General features: G+C 44.1%; 12 protein-coding genes and 2 non-coding genes across 14 annotated transcripts; 6 read left to right on the top strand and 8 right to left on the bottom strand.

Annotated features, from left to right (window-relative positions):
• Positions 1-483: 483 nt before the first annotated feature.
• SAM3 (bifunctional polyamine/amino acid permease SAM3) lies at positions 484-2,235 on the bottom strand (the record flags this gene model as incomplete). Its single annotated transcript, XM_022820211.1, has 1 exon — positions 484-2,235. The coding sequence occupies one exon, from the start codon at positions 2,233-2,235 to the stop codon at positions 484-486; it is 1,752 nt and encodes a 583-aa protein (XP_022676697.1).
• Positions 2,236-3,445: 1,210 nt separating this feature from the next.
• Positions 3,446-4,627, bottom strand: GCV1 (glycine decarboxylase subunit T; the record flags this gene model as incomplete). Its single annotated transcript, XM_022820210.1, has 1 exon — positions 3,446-4,627. The coding sequence occupies one exon, from the start codon at positions 4,625-4,627 to the stop codon at positions 3,446-3,448; it is 1,182 nt and encodes a 393-aa protein (XP_022676696.1).
• Positions 4,628-5,175: 548 nt separating this feature from the next.
• TCM62 (Tcm62p) lies at positions 5,176-6,855 on the bottom strand (the record flags this gene model as incomplete). The annotated part of the gene is made up of 1 exon (XM_022820209.1): positions 5,176-6,855. The coding sequence occupies one exon, from the start codon at positions 6,853-6,855 to the stop codon at positions 5,176-5,178; it is 1,680 nt and encodes a 559-aa protein (XP_022676695.1).
• A 347-nt stretch (positions 6,856-7,202) lies between these two features.
• Positions 7,203-7,832, bottom strand: DAS2 (putative uridine kinase DAS2; the record flags this gene model as incomplete). The annotated part of the gene is made up of 1 exon (XM_022820208.1): positions 7,203-7,832. The coding sequence occupies one exon, from the start codon at positions 7,830-7,832 to the stop codon at positions 7,203-7,205; it is 630 nt and encodes a 209-aa protein (XP_022676694.1).
• Positions 7,833-8,025: 193 nt separating this feature from the next.
• KLMA_R509 lies at positions 8,026-8,098 on the bottom strand. Its single transcript has one exon. It is a non-coding gene; the product is annotated as a tRNA-Ala (tRNA).
• Positions 8,099-8,311: 213 nt separating this feature from the next.
• ECO1 (Eco1p) lies at positions 8,312-9,064 on the top strand (the record flags this gene model as incomplete). The annotated part of the gene is made up of 1 exon (XM_022820206.1): positions 8,312-9,064. One exon carries the CDS (start codon positions 8,312-8,314, stop codon positions 9,062-9,064), a length of 753 nt encoding a protein of 250 aa, XP_022676693.1.
• A 202-nt stretch (positions 9,065-9,266) lies between these two features.
• On the bottom strand, positions 9,267-10,808 carry CDC14 (phosphoprotein phosphatase CDC14; the record flags this gene model as incomplete). The annotated part of the gene is made up of 1 exon (XM_022820205.1): positions 9,267-10,808. The coding sequence occupies one exon, from the start codon at positions 10,806-10,808 to the stop codon at positions 9,267-9,269; it is 1,542 nt and encodes a 513-aa protein (XP_022676692.1).
• Positions 10,809-11,148: 340 nt separating this feature from the next.
• Positions 11,149-11,240, bottom strand: KLMA_R508. Its single transcript is given in 2 exon segments — positions 11,149-11,186; positions 11,204-11,240. It is a non-coding gene; the product is annotated as a tRNA-Asn (tRNA).
• A 271-nt stretch (positions 11,241-11,511) lies between these two features.
• Positions 11,512-12,144, top strand: CDC8 (bifunctional thymidylate/uridylate kinase; the record flags this gene model as incomplete). Its single annotated transcript, XM_022820204.1, has 1 exon — positions 11,512-12,144. The coding sequence occupies one exon, from the start codon at positions 11,512-11,514 to the stop codon at positions 12,142-12,144; it is 633 nt and encodes a 210-aa protein (XP_022676691.1).
• A 47-nt stretch (positions 12,145-12,191) lies between these two features.
• Positions 12,192-12,638, bottom strand: APS2 (Aps2p; the record flags this gene model as incomplete). The annotated part of the gene is made up of 1 exon (XM_022820203.1): positions 12,192-12,638. The coding sequence occupies one exon, from the start codon at positions 12,636-12,638 to the stop codon at positions 12,192-12,194; it is 447 nt and encodes a 148-aa protein (XP_022676690.1).
• Positions 12,639-12,991: 353 nt separating this feature from the next.
• On the top strand, positions 12,992-16,153 carry PEX1 (AAA family ATPase peroxin 1; the record flags this gene model as incomplete). The annotated part of the gene is made up of 1 exon (XM_022820202.1): positions 12,992-16,153. The coding sequence occupies one exon, from the start codon at positions 12,992-12,994 to the stop codon at positions 16,151-16,153; it is 3,162 nt and encodes a 1,053-aa protein (XP_022676689.1).
• Positions 16,154-17,375: 1,222 nt separating this feature from the next.
• On the top strand, positions 17,376-19,976 carry PTK2 (protein kinase PTK2; the record flags this gene model as incomplete). The annotated part of the gene is made up of 1 exon (XM_022820201.1): positions 17,376-19,976. One exon carries the CDS (start codon positions 17,376-17,378, stop codon positions 19,974-19,976), a length of 2,601 nt encoding a protein of 866 aa, XP_022676688.1.
• Positions 19,977-20,706: 730 nt separating this feature from the next.
• SEC14 (phosphatidylinositol/phosphatidylcholine-binding protein) lies at positions 20,707-21,612 on the top strand (the record flags this gene model as incomplete). Its single annotated transcript, XM_022820200.1, has 1 exon — positions 20,707-21,612. One exon carries the CDS (start codon positions 20,707-20,709, stop codon positions 21,610-21,612), a length of 906 nt encoding a protein of 301 aa, XP_022676687.1.
• Positions 21,613-22,363: 751 nt separating this feature from the next.
• On the top strand, positions 22,364-25,507 carry BUD2 (GTPase-activating protein BUD2; the record flags this gene model as incomplete). Its single annotated transcript, XM_022820199.1, has 1 exon — positions 22,364-25,507. The coding sequence occupies one exon, from the start codon at positions 22,364-22,366 to the stop codon at positions 25,505-25,507; it is 3,144 nt and encodes a 1,047-aa protein (XP_022676686.1).
• Positions 25,508-25,578: the final 71 nt, after the last annotated feature.

Raw genomic sequence — 25,578 nt, 5'->3', positions numbered from 1 at the left:
CAGGAATTTTGTTTTGCTCTGTATATAAGAAACCGGGACCGAGGTCAGAGGGTGGACATAAAGGGCCGAGGTGGGCGAGGTGGTCGGTAGGCCTTGGCGTGGGAAGGCGGAAGAGCGATGGGAGACAGGAGGTAGGAGGTAGGGGATAGGAGAAGCCGTACGAGGAAATTGGGTGTGTAGTGTCAGTGAAAAATCGGATAACGGTTAGTTCGGTAACAATGGGTATGACAATGGTAATGGTAATTACGTAAAGTAAAGTAAAAGTAAAGTAAAGTAAAGTAAAGTACACTAGATATACAACAGTAACTAAGAAGAGAGTAAGATATCAAACTATAGATATATATATACACACACATATAAGATTATGAGGAAATGGGGGAGGGAAACAAAAAACAAAGATTAGTGTGGTAGCATGAATGCAGGCAATAAATGAATGAATGGATTAATGAATTGATTAATGAATGAAAGAAGGGAAGTGAAGGTCTAACACCAGAATCTGTAAATTCTATAGTAGATTGGTTTGTTAGCAATCTTAGCTCTTTCTAGTTGTAGTTCATGCTTCATGAGTTCAACGTCGTTGAAGGAAAGACCGGTGTCTAGATCTATTTGTTGTGCTGGAATGACGACTGGGGTCCAGTTTTTGGTGACCAACTTGTGACCAAAGTAGACAACGATCATGATTGGGATGGATAGACAGTTCTTAAAGAAGTCTTCAGCGTTTGGAGAGCCACCTAGTGGGAAGAGGGAGACGTAAATTTCACCGATGATAAGTAATAAACTCAAGAGAGCACCGAGGTAACCACCCCAGATACCCAACATGGACTTGTAGGCAATTTCGTCGTTGCTTCTGCCCTGTTTCTTCAATGCGTATCTGTATCTCAAGTACGACAGACAGATGGAGAACCAAATGAACATGGATGAGATGGAGCACAATGCGAATAGCCAGTCGAAGACCTGGTCTTCCTTCTTGGATGCTACCAAGAAGGCCAACAAACCGAAGATGGCCACGACTAAGATACCCATCAGAGGTCTACCTTTACGGTCGACGTAGCCGAAGATAGAGGGCAATTCTCTGGAGGCACCCAAGGATTGCACGACACGGGAGGCAGCGTAGACACAGGAGTTGCAAACCGACAACACGGCGATCAAGATGACGGCGTTCATGAAGTTGGACACTCTGGTACCGAACTTACCGGTGTTGGACAATGCGATGACGAAAGGAGAAGCGGAGATATCTTCTGAGCTGCTTCCACCGAGCAATCTTGGGTCGTTGTAAGGCACTAGACAGCCAATGACCACCACAGTGGAGACGTAAAAGATCAAGATTCTCCAGAAGGTACCCTTTGCAGCTCTTGAGACGGATTCCACTTTTCTGGATTCAGCAGCGGTCAACACCACCAATTCAGTACCACCAAAGGAGAACGCAGCGGACACAAAAGTGTTACAGAGGGACTTGAAAACGGGCTTTTCGAAGGACCCTGGATCGTGCCAGTACTTTGCTCCGATGTAACCCTTGGAATGAGGACCACCACCGCAGATCAACACGATACCAATGATCAAGAAGATGATAATGGCCAAGATTTTGAAGATGGATAAGAAGTATTCGGTTTCGGCAAACCCACGGACACCGATCAAGTTTAGAGCCAAGATGAAAACGTAAAAGATGGCAACCCACACGGCGGGGTTCACGGAACTGTTCCAGTATCGTATCGTCATGGCACAACCAATGAGCTCAGATGGGAACGAGATGGCCCACGAGAGACAGTAGTTTGTCGTGACGGTGAAACCCCAGGAGGGGTCCACGAATCTCGAGACATGGGATGCAAAAGAACCAGACACAGGGTACTGGCAAGACAATTCAGCTGCACATTGCACGACACAGAAGATGGCGATACCCGTTAGCAAGAACCCAATTAATAAGTTTCCCGGTCCCGAAGCCAAAGAGTAACCGATACCGATGAAAAGACCCGTACCCAAGGTACCACCAATGGCAATCATGGTCAAGTGTCTCTGGGACAAGTTTTTCTGGAACGGCTGCTTTGCCAATCTGTAGTTGGTCTTTTGGTATTCGGTCATGCCGTCGACTTCAGAGTCGATTTCCTTCGACGTCTCCAAGTCCTGTCTCTTGAACGAGTCCTTGACTCGATGCAGTAGCGCACGGTGGTCATCCTCCGTGGCTAGCGATGCCGACAAGTTCTCGGATACCTGCATGGTATCCTTAGCAGAATCGGACATATTTGATGATAGATAGATACTCTTTTGGTTGGGTCTACTAGCTAGCTGGCTAGATGTATTCCTCTCTCTACCTGAAAAATTAATTAATTCCACAAACAAGGGCCAGTTTTATTTCTCGTCTGGCTTCTCTTATATGGGGGATGGATGGATGGATTTACGAATCACACACACACACGCTGCAACCTCAATATAAATTTCCAAGTCTTTTCGTCTGGGCCACAGTCAGTAAGTCTCGTCCTTCCTGTACGTTTGGCTGCTCAGGCTGCTATTCTTTTCTTTTGTGATGAGGCAAGAACTCAGCGAACAAAAAGAAACAATAAAAAGATAAACAAACGGAAAACTAGCGGTAGTAGTAGTAGTAGTAGTAGCAGTAGCAGCAGTACCTTGTACCTCTTTAGTTAGTCCTCTCTGGTTTCACTTATCAGTCACCAGGATACTCGAGATAATGGAGAGGGAGAGTCACCCGCCAAGTGTCAGAAAAGTTCCTTGCTTTCTCCCTCCCTCTTATATACATATCCATATACACATACACATACACATACACATACATACACTTTCTTTACCCATCCAATCCCGCAGCGATCTTCCTCAATGTCTTGTGTCAAACGTATATATCGTGGGGCTGTTGCACAGCGCAGCTAAAACAAAAACAATGCGCACACAATGTGTATACAGTGTGTATACAATGTGCATTCGAACAATGTGTGTCCACTGCCAGACCACTAAGCGAGAATGAGCGCAAAAAAATGAAAAATGAAAAATGAAAAAAAAAAATAAATAAAATCAGGCAGAAAGCCACACCTTGGGGACAGCGGCCAGAGTTCCACAAACCGGAATTATTTTCCTCTTCTTTTCCTCTTCTTTTCTTGTTGTGTTTCTTGCTGTGCTTCTTGCGTGCTTTTCCCCTTTATCTGTGGAACGTTGCTTTTGCCAGAGGAGAGGAAAGAAACGATTAGATAATCCGGCACGGCTTTTTCTCCCCCAGGGCAAATCTAGCGACGGATCTGGCGATCCGAAGACAATAAGAAAGCGGGCGAAAGTGTGGCTACCTGCAGTCTGGCGGGTGCGGCGTTCGCTGCCGGTTCGAAACTGTGGTGAAGCTTCTCTTCCTTTTTTTTTTTTTTCATGTCATCTCACCTTACTCTTCGGTGTTATACAGGAAATAGAGAAAATAAAGATACAGAATGTGTATGTACTAGTAGTACCCTCCCTATGTTGGCTTGTAGTAGTTGGTAGGCACCAAGGGCATCTTCGCTATCTCGATAGGATAGGTCTTGTTCCTGATCTGAACCCTCAATTGGGTGCCCTTCTTGTGGAGCCCCTTCTGCACGTAGGCCTGGCCGATGTTTATGTTGTTCAAGGAAGGCGATGCGCTTCCCGAGGTCACGACACCGACTTGCTCGTTCGCGTCATTCAATATCGGAGTTTCTTGTCTTGCAGCCGGGCCCTTGCCAAGGTACTTGAAGCCGACTCTGACCTTGTCGTAGGACTTGTCCTTGATTTGTGCGATGATCTTGTCGAAGCCGTTGAACTTGCCCAACGAGCCGTCTCTTCTCGACTTGCTGATCAACCAGTTCAACGACGCCTCCACGGGCGTAATCGTCTCGTCCAATTCGTGCCCGTAGAGACACATACCGGCTTCTAGTCGCAAACTGTCTCTGGCCGCTAGACCGATGGGCTTCACCTCCGGCTGGTCCAACAACAGCTGCGCAAGCACCGGAGCGTCGCTGTTTGAAACGCTGATCTCAAATCCGTCCTCACCAGTGTACCCTGATCTAGCTACCTGCGCAGTGATGTTCTCAGAGAGTTGGAACTCGTCCCTTTGGCCAAAGTATAGCGTCTTCAAATCCCCGTGCTTCACGAGCTTCGCCAACGCATAGCGCGCTTCGGGACCCTGGAGCGCTAGTAGCGCCCTGTCCTTGAGCACCTCCCACGACACGGTCCCCTCGGGTACGCGCGCCAACTCTTCGGTCAAAAACTCCGTGTCCCTCTCGATGCAGCCCGCATTCGTCACCATGTAGAACTGCTCATCGCTGATCTTGGTCACCAACGTGTCGTCCACAATGCCACCGTTCGCATTCAAAAGAACAGAAAGCGTGCCCACCTTGGGCTTCAACGCCTGGAAATCAGTAGGCGTCACTTGGTGCAAGAATTGAATCGCATTGGACCCGCTAATCGTGCTTTGCATCATGTGCGAAACGTCAAACAAACCCGCATGTTCTCTAGTCCACTTATGCGACTCAATGTGCGTTTGTCCCTTGTACAAAACTGGCATGCTGTAGCCTGCAAACGGCACCATGGTGGCCCCCAACGACACGTGCATGTCGTACAATGCCGTCTTTTTCAATGCTGCTGCACCAGCACTGCTGTTAAACCTTTTGAACTGTAACATATCTTTTGAAACCGCAATGTCTGTTCTTGGCCAAATAACCTTAATTTCCCAAGAGGCTGAGATATAGACTGTGAGAGTGAAAAACACCTATCGTATTCTGAAGTTCCCAGCTAGTCTCTCTTTTCTTCCTCCTCTTGTCCGGTTTTATACTGGCTACCCTTTTATATAATCCCTGTCCTGCCTGCAAGCTTTTCATGTATCTTGTGACAAGTCAAAATTTCCTTGATGCAGGCACTTTCAAGTCAAAATGCTGTTACCGGGCTTTTACCAAGATTCGGTCCCCGAAAAGCAGCTCCAGCACCAGCACAACGCAATGACGCCCCTCCCTCCCCCCAGCACACTAATAGTCCCAGTAAGAATCGCTTGCTTCATTACGTATATACATGTGGATAAACGTCTGTTCAGTATTTACAGGATATATAAAGATTAAGAATGGGATTGATTAAGAACAATTCTTTCGGCACTGGGTAAGTACATGCAACGACTCTAGTTGAAAAAAAAAATGGTCATGATAATGCGTGGTGATGGTGGTGGTGGTAGGAATTCCTTCAGTCTCTTCTCTTTGGTTTCTCGAAAATCCTGGTTATGTATGCATTACAACTGGTAATCATTTTGACAAAATTGGATACGTTGTCCAAAGTTTGATCCAATTTGGTCCAGGGCTCCACATCCCCGCCAGTCAAAGTGTCAGTTGGTGTATCGGAATCGGGAAGAACAGCATGCTGGAACGAAACAACTTCCATCGTACCAGAGATAGCCTTGGCTCTAGCAAATCTGCTGCACGCATATTTGTTTTCTATAGCTTTATCCATAGGTTGTGTTAGTGCTTCCAGCAACTCGTTACGCACGCTTCTAGCCAATAGAGACTCCTCTTTCAAAGGTAGCTGCGAGATATGGTGGGCTGCCTTGGCCAATGCAATTCCGTGACCGGGCACAAAGCCGTCTCTTAGCCCATGGCACAAAATTTCATTCAATATGTTATCGATGGAAGCACGCCTTTGATCAATCTCGAATTCTGATTGTCCCCCAATCTTGACAGTCACCGAAGTTTGTAATGAATTGACTTTTGTTTCGTCACCCATGTCCACGGTCGGGTTGTACAAGAAACATTCACCAGTGGTGGCCTTGATTGACTCAATGGAACCATAGTAAAGCTTAGCAGAGGCTGAACTAGGAACGTAGTCACTGAATTTCGGAGAGTATATGGACCCAAGGCCTTCGGGCAACTGGCAGAATTTCATAAGATCATAGTTTTCTTGTAGAGCAATATTGTTATGGTCTTTATCGAAGTATCTCAAAATGACCACCTTGGATGGATTACCATCACGTCTGTTTTTGTTATTGTTTATGGTAATGGCAGTAAGAGCATCCCCTTTAACATCCCCATTAACTATAAGAAGTAGAGATTGTCTTTTCTTAGCAGCATAATGCAATGATGGCTGAATTTTATCAGCATCTCTCAACGTCCCATCGAACAACAAAACTAAACTTGGCTCAGAAATTGAAACAAGCTTCTTTTTATCAATTTCGAGAGACCTTAAATAAGCATCATTACTATCAAGTATCCCTGCCTGGTATTTCCACCCTTTAGAGAGGTCTATCGAATCGTGCATTGTATTTCCCTTCACCACTCTGACGATGTCATCTGAAAACAAGTTGTAATCCAATTGGTATAGCACATCTTTGATAGTGGCCGCATCTTGCTGTGTAAATGATAACTTATCCACTAACATATCTATATCAGCCCTGTCCTTCAACTGGAACTTGTTAGCAGCCAAAAAGGACCGCACTTCCGCTAATTCATCAAGCATCCTCTCCAAAAATCCAGAATTACTGTCATACCTGTTGTAGATTTCCATCAACATTACAGACAGATGGGCACTTAATGGTGTAATATGGTTCTTATTACAGTCTATGAATAATTCCAACCCTACCTTACCAAGTTTCTCTTGTGGATCTAATTGTTTCGCATTGTTATACGCTTGATCCATAGTGAGATTATCAGTGAAATTGCGAATTAGTGTACCCATACGAACCGTATCTCTGGAAGTTATAAGTTGTGGGATTCTCTTGTACTTTGGAGTATATAGTACACTTCTATCATAGCTGACCCGGCTCAATATCTCATCCAAAAGTTTCACTTTACTCATCAAATTCGAGCGTGTGCTGACATCACCGAAATGGGTTGGAGTATGTAATGTCTTAATAGACCTCGAAAAACGTAACATTTTTTCGAAAAGACAATTAGCAATTATGCAATCTAACTGTAAAGTGGAAGAGGTCGCTGCTGATTATGCTTATTGGTAGAATGATAGGTATAGTCTTTATAATCAGTGTCAAGATGTGAGATGTCCGATGGATAGCTTTCACCAAAATTTCTATACACTTCTCTAATGGAAAACTATGAAAAACCTAAAAAAAAAAAAAAATACAACCTATAGTACACTCTCACGTGACCGTCGTATTATTATGTGCCAAGTAGTTTAACATGAACACGCCATTTGGACTAGTTTATACAGCGTATATATACTCTCAAACAATTTAAGTGAATGAGCGGGACTTTTTATTTCCTTCATCAACTCAAATCGTAGTAGCGTTCCGACTCCATTTCCAATCTTTCTATGTTGAAATCTAGATGTGGGAAAAGGGTAGGAGATTCCTTTAGTTCCCCACCTTGATGCTGTTCAACGACCTTTACAATACCATCCACGATAATTGCTGTTCCTAAGTTATCATTCATAGAAGGAAGAATAATGTCTGCATGAGCTTTGCTTGGCTCAACATATTTAATCATTTCTGGACGTAAGCGATCCATATAATGAGTAATGCATGCCGCTAGCTCTTCGCTTGCATTTACTGACTCCTGATTTATCATGTTTATTAGTCTTTTGTCACCGTCACTGTCCACATATACTTTTAGTGACGATAACTCGTTCAACTTTGCATCATATATAGAATAACATCCATATACTAGGACAATTACCAATCCACTGGTAGAAGGCAAGCACTCGATCTCCTTGATAATTTTATTAAAGTCATAATCCTTATCCGAGTATTGTTTTGGGGATATAGCGCGTTCGTTGAGGTTAATCATCTTGATCTCATGTTTGAAGATTCCTTGCAGCTTTTCTTTTATACTTTCTGATATTTGTTCAGCACCAGCATAATGACCACTGGCAATGTTGATAACAATAGGGCGTGACATAATTAATGCTCAGTTATAACAGCCACCTATCTTCCTATTAAAAAATATGTATAGATTTGGTCATGCCTTAATGTTTACCATAATGCGTTGTACTTTGCTTGTATCTTTATCCTAGATGGCGATGACCTTCAATTTTTCTTTTTTGGAAAAAAGCATCTCTTATCTAAGAGATTAAAAAAAATAAAAAAATAAATGGACGAGTCCGGAGTCGAACCGAAGACCTCTCCCATGCTAAGGGAGCGCGCTACCAACTACGCCACACGCCCGTATTGATGTTTGTTCTCTTGTTCAAGGGAAACATACCAAAGAAGTGAGCCATAATGATATCTTTTTACTGCTTATTATAAGAACGCTTCGTTTCGGTCGTGTCCTGAATGAATTCTTTTAAAACCCTTTACGACTAAGCTGAGTGGACCAAAACTAGTTCTATTCAACTCCATATTTTCTAGTAAGACTCCAAGAAGTAATTTTGCAGCACGATGCCCAAGGGACTGACATCGAAAGCTAAGAAGTCAGTTCAATCTACTCTACAGTTCAGCTCTACTCCTGTTGTTATAAAATGCACAAAATGTTTGATGACATATAGTAATACGTCCCCATCCGACTTATTGCAACATAAGCAATATCACGATCTGCGATTGAATGGAAAAAAGTGGTCAAATTCATGGGGTGATGTTGTTACTAGAATGGAGCCTCGTAAGGGAAGTCCTTGTTCTAATTATCAGAGCGATGAGTATATTGTAATGATTTCGCCAAAAAAACCAAAAGAAGTGAAGGCGACGCTAGAGTTATTAACCATTGTAAATGATGAGCTGAATGCTCCTCATGATGAAAATGCATTTTGGTCAGAGATTAACGAGTCTGGTGGCCAACAAGGGAAGGCATTCGTGTATATAAAGAACAATCGAGCTGTTGGCGTGATAACTGTGGAGTACATTGAAAACACTCACAGGGGCAAGTGGATGGTGCTGGAAACCAAATCAATTGTACCCAAAGTAGTACCTGATGTAAAATTGGGGATATCGAGAATATGGGTGTGTCGAAATCAAAGGAACCAAAAGATAGCTACAAGATTATTAGAATCTGCAAGAATCAAATCTATATACGGATGCGTTGTTAATAAATGGGAAATGGCATGGTCACAGCCTAGTCAAAGTGGGAGTAAACTAGCTGAAAGTTATAACGCCGTCAAGCATGGCTCGGGAAAACTTTTGATTCCGTGTTATATATGATACATAGAACAACTATTAGAAAGAAGTACTAAAACTTCGGACTCAGTATATGATGGAAAAGATGAAGAAAGAATAACAAAAAACAAACAGAATAAAAACAAGCTGTAAAATGGAATGCCACATTTGCGTATTGATTATAAATCATTTATCGCCGTTATATTGTATAATGCTGTATCAATAGTAATGATATATGCCAGACAGTCTATCGTTTACTAGAAGACACTTTCCTGACTCCACTTGTTGTTCTTTTCCCATTAGAGGAAACAAGACGTCTGTTCTTAGGAAGGACTTGTTTTAGTGCATCTGCATCTTCCACTAATGAGCTATTGATTGGTCTAGTATCACTTGGGGACGTTTTCATGCTATTTTCTGTGTTCATGGAATCATCTAAATCGCTGTTATTATCAGCAATTTTGCCTGCTCCCTGGTTTTCTTTTTTGTTAATATCTTCAATGGTGTTACCGCCGTGGCCCTTTCTTGGCTGACCTGGGGATTGTTGAGGTACAGCTGTAGTTGTACTTTTTTGGAAGCCCATGGTTTTTCTCGATACGGAGGGAGGAGTCATCGTGTGGTCATCCTGGGTGTATTCTGATTCATATGCTACCTTCTTTTTCTTCTTTTGTATCTTATACTCTTCCAAAGTGATCAATGGATACAATCCACCGATCACATCGCTTGGCTCTTGAGACAGTCTCATGGTGTATTTCCATTCTCTGAACGTATTTTGATTTAGATAGAGCCAGTGTTGTTGAGGACCAACGACCATACCGGGTCGCATGAATCTCAAGAAACCTATGCACTCGTTAGCGGTAAATCCATATGTATAAATGAGGTGTGCGCCAATCAAACATCCGGTTCTTCCGAGCCCCGCCTTACAATGCACTGCAATTTTACCACCCTGCTTGATTATGGTTTCTGCAGCACCTACGAAGTTCTGAACGATTGATAAATCTGGACAAGTACCATCTTCGAAAATCATGTCCAAGTGCTGTATCCCGATATCTTCGAAATGCTTCTTATTGTATAAATGTGAATTGAGCCTTACCACAAGTTGGACATCATTCTCCTTAAAATATTCCAAAACCTTACGGAATGGCTGATTTAAATGTGGCTTCGAACTCAATGCTTTCGAAGAAGCACCCAATGGCTGATGTCTACGCATTTCTTCTTGAGGAGATGCAAATGCTATAAAATCTGGGGTTAGTGCGTTCAAGTCACCATTTTCGACCCTCTCGTATTTCTCATAAGTCTCCAATTGGAAGTTGGAAAGGTCAATCAATCCATTCTCTTTCGCTCTCCAGATACCGTATACCACATCCTGGATGGTGATTTCGAAGTCAGCGTTCGAATAACCGGCATCTCTGAACGGCATGAAAGGTGGATCAACTTGCGCCAACGGTTGCAGAACTTGATGCGGTGTCCATCCTTGAATCAAAACCATATAGCAACACAACATGCAAGCTGCATTGGAACGCTGTCTGGTCGAAGTAGACGAGTAAAATACAACCGCTTTTTGGAAATTTTCGGGATCGTTCAAAATCTCATGGAATATCACCGCATATCGATACAAATGCCCAATGTGCATAGGACCAAAATCTAAATGGAACCTATTATAGAATAAAGTGTTTTCAACAGTGAAGAACACTACTTCATCATCATCTTCTGGTATGTAATCATATGCTCCAAGATAAACCCTTCCTTTCAAAAACTCTATGGTATTATCCATAGACAGACGCTTACCCATTTCCGAAACAGAATTTATATTAATATACACGCAATTAGTCTCCTAGCTTCCTTCACGCTGTGCGATTTAGTCGCTAAAAACTCACAAGTACCAAAACTCTTGATTTCTTGATTCCTCGATTCCTGGATTTTTCGATTTCTCTTACGCCCAAGCCTTTTGTAAGGTATGAAAGATGTAAACATTCAAAATGTGCATTATTTTCAAAATTTTAATTGTTTTGATTTTCGATCTTGTTTTGTATTGGTAAACAACAAAGAATTCAAAGAAGAAGAAAAAAAAAAAATGGTAATAGGGGAAGAAATCGAAGGGAAAAAAAATAAAGATGGAAAAAAAAATTAAATCTCCCGGGGGCGAGTCGAACGCCCGATCTCCAGATTACAATTTTATATCACATTACAGTCTGGCGCCTTAAACCAACTTGGCTACCGAGAGTTATTAACTGAAGTTGAAAGTTCAAAGGCAGGAAGGCGCTATAAGGAGGCGGCAAGGTCATGTAATAGTGTGTGCGTGTTTCCTTTTTTTTTTTTTTTTTGTCACTTTTCTAAGGCTGCGCGATGATGGCCCTAGAGTGACGCGTTAGTTATATCTATAATACCAGTTGAAAAAGAGGTCGCTTGCTCACCATTGATAGACTCTTTTAGTGTGCGACACATTAGTTCCTGGAGATGTTTTATTTATATGTTTGAGACAGTGCGCTTACAGGATGACACGAGGTAAACTTATACTGATAGAAGGTCTAGATAGAACTGGGAAGTCTACGCAATCGGAAAAGATAGTCAAAGAGCTAGGCGATGAGGTTGTCTTGTTCAAGTTCCCAGAGAGATCCACGCCGATTGGCGGGTTGATAAACCAGTATCTAACAGATAGAAGTTTTGATCTGCCACCGCAATCTATTCATCTTCTTTTTTCGGCTAATAGATGGGAGGTCAATGCGAAGATCCGCTCGCTATTGGAATCGGGCAAGCACGTTGTGTTAGACAGATACGTGTACTCAGGAGTCGCATATTCAGCAGCCAAGCAAATACCTGGCATGGACATCTCGTGGTGTCTAAATCCCGATAAAGGATTGGTGAAACCAGACTTGACCTTGTTTCTGTCTAATCAGGACTCGTCTTCTCTGCAAGATCGTGATGGATACGGAGAAGAACGATACGAAAAGGCTGCCTTTCAGAAAAAGGTCCGTGAGACATTTTTCCAGGTGTTTGATGCTATCCCGGACGATAATGTTGTGATTGTAGATGTTACAGGCAAATCGATAGAACAAGTATTTGATACGATAATGCCGCTAGTCCGCAAAGTCCTGGGAAACAATTCAGAAGATTACTTATACTTTTGATCCCCTGTCTCATCTATACATATATACATATATATACATTTAATATGCTAGTTAAGCTTATCCAATTCCCCGATCCGCTCCAATAGCTGCTGTTTTGACGTACTCTGTATCTCCCCCGCAACGAACATCTCGTCCATTACCATGTAAGCCTTGTAGAAATTGAACAAAATATCCAATTCACACACATTTCCGAAGAATGAGTCTAGCACCTCGACGAATAGATGGATTTGTGATAGATAGATCAACTCTTCATCGCCTTTATCTACTCCCATAATGAAATATAAGCCCGCATACCGTTTGTGAACCAATTTTGTGTGCTCGGAAAATTCAATAAAGTTACTTTGGTGCCTGTGGTCCCGCTGCGATACCACCTTGAAAACATGCTGTATATATTCTTGGTGTGTAGCGTGCTCTGATGTATCTAGCTTCACAAACCAGCGGAGCAACCGTACTATCCCTTGCTTATTCAAACAAATAATAAACTGTACCGACATTATATTTTTTTTTAATATTGTACCCCCTCTGTCTGTCTCTCCTATCAGTCACTAATCTATGTGAAGGTTTGCACTTCTCTTCCCCCTGCCTGTTTTTTTGCTCAGCCCGCTCTCATGAAACATTCATTCATATACTTGATTATTACTTTCATTTGCATCTTTCGGATGTATATGCATCCATATATAATTTTGAAAAAAGTGTAGCATTGTGCGTATCAGATATAAACGTAGAGAGAGTCAAAGAAAGTAAAGACCCTATTAACATCGAAAGGGAAAGAAAACCAAGAGAGGAATTGAACACTCCAGATAGGAGTTATAGTATCCCAGGTATAGACAATTAGTTATCGATAGCTATGGATGGCCAAGAATTGCATTTCCAAGGTTTAAGGATAGTGTACTCTCAAGAATTGAGTTCGAACTTGGTGCGGCTGCCAAATAAGATATGCAGGTTGCTTGACCAGTCCGATATACCAGTGCAAGAATTTGGGATAAAGATCAATGCAGATGTTGATGTTGGTTGGGATGGGCAAACGTCGAAATCTTTCCGTGGGACAGACCAAACACTTGAAATGAATGCGATATTGGCGGGAGAGTACAAGCTTCAGATGGGCCAACTTGTGGATATATCTATTAAAAGGTACGATTCGAGTAGTTTTGTAACCGAGGTACATGTTGAGCCTAAGGGGTTTCAGGATTGGGAAACGATTGAATCGAATGCTGCTTTTTTCCAGGACCAAATTCTTTACCAGACGCGGTTAGTGAGGAAAGGCGCACATTTACTATGTTTTATGCGAAACGTAGTGTGCAAATTTAGTATAAAGAGCATGATGCCTGATCATTTAGAAGTGGGCAGGCTCACGAATGACACGTTGGTGATAGTTGAACCGAAGTTGAGAGAAGAGGTTGAGACGAATGAGGGTCTGGTTGTTGACAATTCGCAAAAAGTTATCAAGAGAACGTTGTTAGACAAAGGCGACTTGAGCGGAGTGTCGATTGCGTTGAAGACGCGCGAGAACAAGTACGAGTACGCTACTGTTAGTGTCATTCGGGCTCCTTTCGAGGAGGACAAGAGCAAAGGCAAGACCAAGAGCGGCGGCGGCGGCAGTAGTAGTACTAGCAGTAGCGTGCCATCATCGATCGGTATGGGCATGGGGATATGTTGCAAAGTGTACGAAGATGATTCATTACGCGACGAGAGTGTGAAGATGAGCCGGATGTTGAGGAAAGCATTGCAATTGCCTGCGAATAACGGGTACAAAGTGAGGGTGTCGTACGTCAAGAAGCTACCCAAGACGCCATTTGATGTGGTTATCTGTCCGCATGGGAGCGGGAGCAGCGGAACAGAGGGAGAAGAGGATTCCACCACTACTGTTGAGGAGTACTTTAACTGTATCAAGAAACTAGATATTTTGAGCGACAACCTTCTGGTGCAAGACAAGGACCTGGACGTGAAGTTTACGGTGAAGCTTAGAGGTGGCAAAGGCAGCCCAGTTCCATTTGGGAAATGTCCAGCGGACGTTTCGAAAGTCACGGTGAGTGAGAGGACGAATATAGCGCTAGACGTGGGCCTCGACCCAACTTCCAGCCCTCGAAAGCTCATTGGCTTCGAAAAGACGTACTTAGAGATACTTGACACCGTGCGCGCGCCATTGGCCATGTCCAGCTCGTTTCTGGTGCAAGGAGGCGCTGGCATGGGCAAGACGCTTGTTCTACAAAACCTCGCGTTCGACTTGATTAACGACGGGTACCACGTCCAGTACGTGGACGGGGATGCGGTCCCGGACTCTACGAACCTCGCCAAGACCAAACAGTACCTCAGCGAACTCGTACACTCGGCCTACTGGCACATGCCGTCCGTGATACTGTTTGACAACGCGGACTCGCTGTTCACTGCGGCGAAATCGGTCGACGACCAGCCATCCTCGGGCAACTCGCGCGGCCTGTACTCGCAAACGTCTACCAAGCTGACGCAGATGTTCATGAGCGACGTGCAGCGGGCTATGGATGTTGCAGCTGGCGGCAGCGGCAGCGGGGTCGAGGTCGAGATCAAAGTTGTGTTCGGGGCCAAGTCCCAGGAGTCCTTGAACAAGATGCTGTTCCAGAAGCAGTTTGTCGGCGACACATGGACGTTGAAGCCGCCTACGCGGTATCAAAGAAACGACATATTGCAGTGGCTATTGAGCGAGAAGTCCATTGAGCTAGCCGGGGACACGAGCGTCACCGAGCTGTCGCTCGAGACCGAGGGCTACTCGCCCGCGGACCTGGCGCTGTTGGTGGACCGGTTGTTCTACGAGGTGGTGTCACGTGACCACGCGCAGCAGCAGCAGCAGCAGCAGCCGCTAACGCGCGCGATGGTGGAGTCGTGCGTGTCGCAGTTCACGCCGGCGTCGTTGCGGTCTGTGAAGTTGCAGAAGGGCACGGGCGTGAAGTGGAGCGACATTGGCGGGCTGCGCGAGGCGAAGCGGCTGTTGCTCGAGACGCTGGAGTGGCCCAACAAGTACGCGCCGATTTTCGCGCGTTCGCCGCTCCGGCTAAGGTCTGGTATATTGTTGTACGGGTACCCCGGTTGCGGGAAGACGATGCTTGCGAGCGCAGTGGCGCAACAATGCGGGTTGAACTTCATATCTGTGAAGGGTCCTGAGATATTGAACAAGTACATTGGTGCGTCGGAGCAAAGCGTGCGGGAGCTATTTGAGCGGGCGCAGGCGGCTAAGCCGTGCATTTTGTTCTTCGATGAGTTTGATTCGATAGCGCCGAAGCGTGGCCACGACTCTACTGGGGTGACGGACCGGGTGGTGAACCAGCTGCTTACGCAGATGGACGGTGCGGAGGGGTTAGAGGGAGTGTATGTGTTGGCGGCTACTAGCCGCCCGGATTTAATCGATTCTGCGTTGTTACGGCCGGGCCGTTTGGACAAGAGCGTGTTGTGCGATATTCCGGACGAGGAAGAGCGGGCGGAGATACTACGTGCGATCACGCGAGGGAAGATGGCGCTTGACGCGTCGTGCGACGTTGGCGCGGTGGCGCGGCTGGCACGCGGGTTCACGGGTGCGGATCTGCAGGGCGTGGTGAACAACGCGTACTTGAAGGCTGTGCACCGGTCATTAGGGGAGGACCGTCCTGGGGACCATTCTGGGGTGCATCCTGCACCCCAGGATGCACCCCAGAATGATGCGTCTCAGGGCGACACCCGTCCGCCGTACATCTGTTTGGGGAAGCGCAAGCCGCTCGATGGCGAGACTTTGGAGAGAATCGGCGGCAAGCTCAAGCAACTGGGCATTAGCATTGGCTCTGCCAGTGCCAGTGCCAGTGCCACTGGCACTGGCAGAACCTCTGGCATTGTGGTTTCCGCGGAGGACCTGGAGGCGGCATGTCTGGACGCAAAGCCCAGCATTTCGCGCCAGGAGCTCGAGAAGCTAACCGCCGTGTACCGCAAGTTTATAGGCGACAGAGAAGGGAAGATGCCGTCCGGGGAAGCCTCGCAGAAAGTGGGCGGACGCACCACTTTAGCATAAGCATAGGCATAGGCTTTAGCCTATGCTTGTGTGTTATATTATTGGGTCTTGGCCCTTGGCCCTTGGCCCTTGGTCTCGGACCACAGTGGTCCGAGGCCCACACTTACCCGACGCAAACACCCACCCCCTCCCCCCCGTCCCCATTTTTTTTTCTTTTCCGGGGCTGTGGCTTCTCCTGTGGCCTTGTCTGCGGCCTCGCCTACCGGCTGCGCTCTCGTCTGCGGCCTCGTCTGCGCCGAGTTTTTTCCTTGGCCCTGCGCGATTCCTGTCGGGCTTCTCCCCCCGTATTTCCGTCCAGAGATTCCCACTGGGACGGGAGGGGACAGGATTCCCGCTGGGATTCCCGCCGGATCCCTCTGGGCCCCCCTAGGGCCCCCTAGGCCCCCCCTAGGCCCTCTCCAGCGCCATAAACTACATCATTTTTTCTGGCTTCAGCTGTCACATTCTGTGCTTCGTTTTAGCCTGGGAATGGACATCCAATTTGTACTTGGAAATGGGAATGAAACGCGCAGGACAGGGAATTGCCATTGCAATTGCCATTGCAATGACCATTACTATACTACACTATACTACACTATACTATAGCCCGTGGCGCCCGTGCTCGTCTGAGATTGTTCTGCCCATGCATGGGCCCGTGGATTTAGTGTAGTATTCCCCCGGTATACACTATACACCAGGATCCACCACCACATACGTATCTGCCGCCCGTTTCGGCCCGGCTCTTAACCTAACCTAACCTAACCTAACCTCTCTACTACTTACCCTATTCCCTCTACTTACCCTATTTCCTCCTGTCTCCCTCCCTCTGTTTGTGTGTGTGCACTTTTTTTTTTTTTTCTTTCTTCCATTTCGCTTCGTCACTTTCGACTTTCGACTTTCGACTTTCGATTTTTGGGCTTTCGATTTCCTGTGCTCTGAGAAAAACCGAAACAGAACTGGCTCACCTAATATCATTTAAAAGACATTCATTCAAATTATTTCACTGGTTGAATAGAAAATAGGAAATACACCTAGGGTATACGGTATATATGGTATATGGGCATACACTGGGAGATAAGAATCCGAAAAATCTAAAATACAGTGTGTGCGTGAACAAGTAAGTGATCATCTAGTTTGTACTAGGGTAGGCCAGCAATCCGAAAAACCTAAAGCAGAGAAGAGCAGAGACTAGACTAGACTAGACTAGACTAGAGCCAGCGATAAAAGGAAGCACACATACGCAATGACCCAGTCAGCTTCCAAGTCGATGATTCCGGATGATATCAAGTGCACCACGCCTTCTTCGGAAGAGATTGCGAGGGCACAGTCTGCTGCGTCTAACGGGAACAGAACTCACTCGAACTCGACCACGACTTCGTTTTTGAACAATCCAGACCACATGCCTCCATACCGCTCTACTTCGCTGCGCAGTGGTAGCACGAGCAGTGGACATAGCCAGGGCCATGGGCAAGTGCCCGTGCCTATGCCACTGCAGCCCCTACAGCCCCTACAGCCGCAGCCCCTACAGCATGGGGCCCAGCAAGTGCCGTTGCCAATGGCTCCCTCGCCGAAACTCGTCAACAAGCAGCAGCAAGAGGCTTCGCACTCGAAAAACCCATTGAAAAAGATCTTTGGTCGGTCCAAGTCCCACCATGCGGCGGACCAGGGCAAAAATTCAGGCTCGGGAAACGGCCAGAGTCCGGATCTCAAGCAACGGGTCTCGCCAAAACCAGATGGAAAACCATCATCCACCTCCGTCCGTGCCAGGGGCGCCTCTTTGCTTCACAAAGACAGAGACGTCACCCAGCACATGCACCTCATCAAGTCGTCGTCGGCAATCTCTAACTTGTCGCACAACACCAACCCGTTCCTCACCTCGAGCAACGGCAGAATACCGATTGAGTCGTTGGACATCCACACAAGACCCCCAACGATCTCCCAGCTCTATCACTCACCGTCATCCGCTTCGGCCACGCCGTCGTCCACGTCATTGGGCTTCTACCAGACAGAGGGCGACTCAAAGGGAGAGAACATCTTGCCGTTGCCCTTGAAAAACCCAAACGACTTCCTTCCGGAAGAGTTGCAGCAGCCCAGTGTCATGCTCACAGATAACTTCGCATTCGCTGACTCGGGCAGGAAGAACTTGGGTGAAGGTGGCTCGTCCCAGGTCATGACCGTGATGTCGATATACCGCAAGAAAAACGTGTACGCGTTAAAGAGATTCAAACTGTTCAAAGACGAGACCCCAGACCATTTCTACCACCGCTGCGTGTCGGAGTTCTTGATCGCCAAGAAACTGAGCAACCACGTCAACATCGTGAAGACATACTACTTGATGAAAACGCCAAGCATTTCTAACGGCCCAAAGAGAAGTTGGGCCTTCTTGATGCAACGATGCAGCCAAGATATGTTTCATTTCACCACGCTCACTGGGTGGGCAAGCAAACCGCTGGACGAGAAATGGTGCTGCTTCAAGCAAATTTCCAGAGGTGTCAGATACATGCACTCCCTCGGTATCGCGCACAGAGACATCAAGTTGGAAAACGTTCTAGTCACCGAATATGGCGCATTGAAGTTGACGGATTTCGGTATCTCGGCTTACGGTATAAAGGACCCAGATGACCCTTCAAGCGAACGCATTAAAATCAGAGGCTACTGCGGCTCCCCACCACACGTGCCTCCAGAAGTGATGATCCTAAGTGAAAAGAAGAGGAAAGTGATCCCAGTGCCTAAGGAAAAGGAGGAGTACGATCCGTTCAAGATGGATACCTGGGCATTGGGTATTCTCATGTTCAACCTTGTGTGCTCGTTCGCCTTGTTTGGCGAAGCCCACAAGGACGACTCAAAGTACAGAAACTTCGCTTCGTTCCACGAACAATTTTGCAAGCACAGCCCTCACTTCAAAAAGCCCGGAATCTACAGGTCTGGACCCGGAGCTGAACACCCAGACTTTGGTAAAATGGGCAGCGTCGAGGCTAGCAGAGTCTGTTTACGGTTGCTTGATCCCGATCCAAACACTAGATATTCAATTGAAGATCTATTTAACGACCCCTGGATGGAGAAGGTTGAAACCTGCTTTGACGAAGACGACGAAGAGCCATTAAAGGAACCTGAGTTGAGAAAGGCAACAACAGATGATGACCCTGTGCCACACGATATCCCTTCCACTAGCTCCTCCTTTAATGAAGACTCTACAACGCTAACGCACTCAAGCAATCCTTTCTTACAAAGTAACATCAACAATGGCAACAACGCAGTAAAGAGCCCGAAGATCAAATCCAAATCCATGCTTTTCATTGCAGAGGAAGAAGATATGAGACGAAGTGCTACAAATTCATCAAGTGGCTCACCGCAGGTTGCAGCAACTAATAATAACGCACAGGTCGCTCCTACCTCTTTGCCCACCCTTGATGAAGAGAAGACTAAGGATGTCGATGATGATATAAAAGGTACTCCAGAGACCTTCGCAAAGGCACAACAGCCCCCTCAATCGCCTGTACCTGTCAATAACGCCCTGACAGAAAGAATAAGCTCACTGTCGCTGAACACTGCCAACAGTGTCAATCCAGCAGATCACGGCGAAAATTCGGCAAACACCCTAATGAGAAATGAAGGCGAGGCTCCTTCAACATCCAATGATGGACCAAACTCGCTGTACTCCAACAGTATTACACAAAAACCAAGCTTCGCTTCAGACACTGTGTCAAGAAGCTCTTCTATAACTTCTAAAAACAATAGCCCAATGCTATCAAACTCTACTACTATGTCCTCGCGTAAGAGGAAGAAGAATCTTGGTCACCACCACAGTGAGTGTGGTGGCAAACCAATATTCGTATTGAAATAGATTTTCTGCTTGGGGCTAAGAAGAGGCATGGGAACACTACAAGTTTTATATGTATACACACATATATGTATAAATTCTAACACATATAGTAGGACACTGCTCAATACTTTTACATTATTTTATTATTATTATTATTATTATTATATTTTTTTTCAACAGTATCAGAGAACTTGAACCAATTGTTACATTGTTCCACTCCATATGAGCCAGAAGGCAGACATATATCTTCTCTCTCTCTCTTTCTCTTGGCGATATCAGTTTGCCATGCCATTAATAGCACTAAGTACAGAATACGTAATAGAGAAAAGAAAGAAGTAAAAAAAATTTGAGGTTACCCTCTCAACCAGTTTTGCACTGCCTAATTTCTTTAAACAAAATTGCGGAAAAGAAAACGTAAAACTTGTAAAGACTTGCGACTTGTTTAGCTGTAGCTAAATCTGTGTACACAAGGCAAGTTTTAGGTTCTAGGAAGCGCAGGAGCTCGATTTTGTTTTAACAGGGTCACTAGAGGATAGTATTGGTACTGATAATTGCTCAATCCAGATATATATTTTGGAACTAGAGACGGTAATCTACTAAATCGTTAGTGTTTGTTATTATTGTTAATTTTAATCTTTAGTTGGTTTTAGTCCAGAGTGCATCAATTGATTTGATCCATCGAACTAAATATCATCCATCATTCACATAGAGTCATATTGGATTCAAACCACAGCATAATATTGAAGTCATAATGGTTAGCGAACAGGAAATCCTGGAATCTTACCCTCAAAAGTGCCCTGCTGACGCATTGCCTGGTACTCCAGGTAATCTGGATGCGGCACAAGAAACGGCACTCAAAGAGCTTAGAGAGCAGTTGGAGGCTTTGGGATACAAGGCTAGACTTGATGACTCTACTCTATTGCGTTTCCTAAGGGCCCGTAAGTTTGACGTTGAGGCTGCCAAGGTTATGTACGAGAACTGCGAGAAATGGAGAAAAGAATTTGGCGTTGATACCATTTTCGAAGACTTCCACTACGAAGAAAAGCCACTTGTTGCCAAGTACTATCCACAATACTACCACAAGATTGACAAGGATGGTCGCCCTGTTTATATCGAAGAGCTCGGTTCTGTGAACTTGACTCAAATGTACAAGATCACTACTCAAGAACGCATGTTGAAGAACTTGGTCTGGGAATACGAGGCTTTTGTCAGATACAGATTGCCAGCATGTTCCAGAAAGGCTGGTTATCTAATTGAAACCTCTTGTACCATTCTAGACTTGAAGGGTATCTCCATCTCTGCTGCTGCCCAAGTGCTCAGCTACGTCAGAGAAGCCTCCAATATTGGTCAAAATTACTACCCTGAGCGTATGGGTAAGTTCTACTTGATCAACGCACCTTTCGGTTTCTCTACTGCGTTCAGACTATTTAAGCCTTTCTTGGACCCAGTGACCGTTTCAAAGATCTTCATCCTGGGTTCTTCCTACCAAAAGGACTTACTAAAGCAGATCCCAGCAGAAAACCTCCCAAAGAAATTCGGTGGTCTATCTGAAGTGGATGAATCTGAAGGTGGATTGTACTTGTCTGATATTGGTCCATGGAGAGAAAAGGAATTCATCGGCCCTGAGGGCGAAGCCCCAAAGGCCTTCGAGATGTAAATTAACTCTGCTTCTCCTTATCCTTCTCCTTCTCCTTCTTTCTTCTTCCAATTACAGTTATAAATATAATTAACTATTGACTACGATCATGATCTAATTGAACATAAGAGAGAAAGAGGGTAAAACACAACCTCAACTGCCCTTTTTTTTTCATCGCCCCTACCACCATATACCATATAGAATCTACATCTTAAATTATATCTTAGTTCAATCTTGCAATCAAACGATTAGTTATCTTACGAAATTACAGATTATACATTACAGATTAGATGGGCTGGATTAAGCACCTCTCGATTGTCCTATTCCAATCACAAGAACAACAAGAACAACAGGCTGGCTGGCTGGCTGTATCATTGTTCCAATAGGCACCATGCCGTTCAGTCAGTTTCAAACAAGCTATTTCGCGATATGGGATTTGCACGCCCATACAAAAAAAAATAAGGTTTGTTATTTACCCGGGTAACTGTCTCATTTATATATGTACCCACTTTTGACAAAAGGTCTAGCCGTTTCGTAATTATAAAGAAGAGCATACATAAATTGCAGCAACACTGTTTAGAAAATTGAATACAAGTAAATTTTAACCCATTGGCAACATTTTTAAGTGGATAGTAGTGTATCTTTTTAAGTAGGTTAAGTGCTCGTCCGGAAAGTGCATTCCAAATTTCCAATAGTCCCTCTTTTTTATCGAGTTTGCGCACTTATTCCATTCATTTATTGAGCAGACCACTGTGGCATAAAACGACAGATAATGGGATCCAACAATAAGAATGGCCACCCATTTCCTGTTGGTAAACCTATGTCGGCTCCATTACCTATGGGAAGGGTTAAGCCGGCAACGAATCCTGGCAAGAAAGCGTACCTTGATATGCTTGATTTCACCGAACGTGTTAGGGTATCCCAAGGGAAATTTAACGGACTGGTTCAATGGTGTTCCAATTTGCAATTGGGAGATTGGAGGATCAATCATCTAGAGATTAATGACCGGGGTCAACTTGTCCATGCTGTTAGTAAATCCGATGTCAGGAGTTTACAAAATACCATGGACGAAGACGTTACAGACTCGATCGATATGAAGTCCTACAATCATCCTATCATTAAGCACTTACAAAGCTGCCAGATTCAACTTGTTCCAACGGAAGCTACAGAATATACCACACCAATTGTGAAGGTTCAAGCCAGTCACAATACGTTATATCTAAAGACGGATGCAAGAGACTCGTTTTACGATTTATTTAGCAGCTTGATTTTCTGGAAGAGTTTAAAATCGAATAACGTCTTCAATAAGACTACGGTGATCCAACCTATTTTCCATAAACCAGAGGATCCAGCAAATGTCATTCTATGCCAATGTCATGTGTTTGGACCTATTCCAAGGAGCAAGCATGTTCAGCTTTCGACGGAACTGCCAACTCCTCCTGATTTCCATCATGATGAAAATGAGTACGGCTGGTTTGCTGCGATGGGTGTGTTGAAAAGTGATGGTATCTTGGAATTATTGTTGCAGAGTGATGGATCCTTGATTTACTCTATCGATGTTACGAAATTCTTGAGGTCGGAAATTCAAATTGTAAACTCCTCTATTTTCCAATCAGATAAGTACTTGAGTATGGGTATTTTACCTGATCTTCGCTCGCAATTACAAGTATCTGCCAAGGAATCATGCTTCGTTGACTTTCCGCGCACGTCGTTCAGAACTAGGAAGCTTATCCAGAAAGTGTATATCAGGTTACCTCTGAGAATTGACCTGGAAGATTGGTTTGTTGCTCTAAATTCGTTTGCTATGCCTGATGTTTTGAGTTTGATCGGCACTGATAAATCAAACGAACTTAGAATTTCGAATAGATTCAAGATTTCGATCTTGGAAGCAGACCTCAGAGATTTGGAAATCGACTCTCCAAATCTTTACGCTGTTCTCGATCTGTGGGGTCAACCAGTAGCTAGAACAGCCATTGTTGGTAGAAGTAAAGCCCCCTTCTGGAGAGAAGAGTTTGACTTCAATTTCAGTGTCAGAACAGATACTATAAAAATCATAATCAAGTGTTGTGAGAGTGAAAACTCATATTCCACAACAGACCCTATAATTGGTCAAATCCAAATAACTCAAGAGATGATAAATGATCCAAACTTGAATAAAGAAACAAGATTACCAGTATTTTCTCACACCAATAAGAACTTCCAAATTGGTACGATATGTATTAAGGTGATATCGAGTTTGAACTTCATCCTTCAACCAGTGAATTTCTCTAAATTTGAAGAGGTCCTTTCAAATGTTTCACTTCCAAAGATATGTGATTATATGAAAGACAGCAAAATCGCAACAAGTTTAAAACTAGAAGATATTTCACTAGTTTTCTTGGATGTATTCCAAGCCCTTGGCCGTGAAAACGACTGGTTCCAAGCACTTATAGACAGAGAATTTGATGAGTTAGACAAAAGTATCACCATTAGCTCGGCTAATAATCAATCCTCTAATCACATTTACAACTCATTATTCCGGGGGAATTCAATATTGACAAAAACTATGGAAACGTACTGCTACAGAGTTGGACAGGAATACTTGGATAAATGTATTGGTTCTCTTATTAGAGAACTGGCAGAAGTAGATGAATCTTATGAAATTGATCCTAATAGAATCAGAGAAGCTGATGAAGCTACCAAAGACTTACTTATTAAGAAGAATTTCCAAAGACTACTAAAATTAGCTGAGAAGACTTGGGGTCGTATATTCGAAACATCAAATGATCTTCCTCAAGGAATCAAAACGCAACTTAAATGTTTCAGAAAGAAGTTAGAAGTAATTGAAACTGACGAGAACTCATCTATGAAATCTTTATTGAACTGCTTCTCCGGGTTTTTATTCTTAAGATTCTTTTGTCCTGTCATTTTGAATCCAAAGATTTTCAACTTTGTTGAAAACCATCCAGGTGAAAATGCCAGAAGGTCTTTGACTTTATTGGCAAAAATCATGATGAATTTGTCCACTTTAACTCCATTTGGCCCTAAAGAACCTTATATGACTAAGATGAACTCATTCATTGACGATCATAGAGAGGAACTATTAGAATACCTGGATAGAATTACAGAAAAAAAGCTGGACTTTACTCCAAAAAAGTTAAAATTGAGTAGCAATCTTACTAGACCAAAACTCGAATTGAATCAGGATATTCTGAAACATTTGCCTGCCAATCCCTTCTTAATTGATAAATATTTAAGGGAGACGGAAATAATTAATGCTTTCGCAACATCGAAGGAGAGTGAGACATCCACAACTGTAAGGAGCGTTAGTATGGAACACCTATTCCAGATTGTTCAAGAAAAACCCGCTGAAACTAAACAGTTCAGTATTGGAGGATTGGAATTCGAAAAGCTTAGCGAGAACAATACCGAAGTCTTTGGGGAAGATTTGTTAAAATTACTGGGAAAGGAAGAATCAAACAATAAGCGTGAATCATTGGCGTCTGCTAACACAACATCATCGAATGATAGTAACCTTATTTTCCAACTCGAGCAAGAGTCCGTTCTTCTTTTTAATAAAATCAAACAACTTGTCACTGTTCTAAATGACTACGAATATCCTAACGAAATAATTTTGGGCAAATCTGAATATGCTTCATTCCTTGCTAACAGTTTGTTTTATGATAAGGATAAGAACGTGTATCTCGATTTCCAAAACCTATATGCCGTAAAAGAGGGCTACATAAGACTATTTAGTTCTGCTACTACAGCAGAACGATTCTTCCTTTCCTCTGATAAGAAAGACCAATCTATTTTGAACGGTTCTCCAGGTGAATCGGTTACTAAAACCAGCAAATTCTCCGTATTTGGCAAGAATCCTGCCGAATTAAAACAAAAATCGGAAAGCAAATTAGCTAGATGGTTCAAAAAAAGTTGATTATATTAATGATCTTTTATTGCTTGATTGAAGCCATATTCAAGCTAACCACCTAACTATATCTTCTTTTT

The sequence above is a fragment of the Kluyveromyces marxianus genome, chromosome 5 (assembly GCF_001417885.1).
Source record: "Kluyveromyces marxianus DMKU3-1042 DNA, complete genome, chromosome 5".
Lineage (NCBI taxonomy): Eukaryota > Fungi > Ascomycota > Saccharomycetes > Saccharomycetales > Saccharomycetaceae > Kluyveromyces > Kluyveromyces marxianus.
Note: the sequence above shows the minus strand (reverse complement) of the source record. Positions and strands in the feature narration are given on the sequence as shown.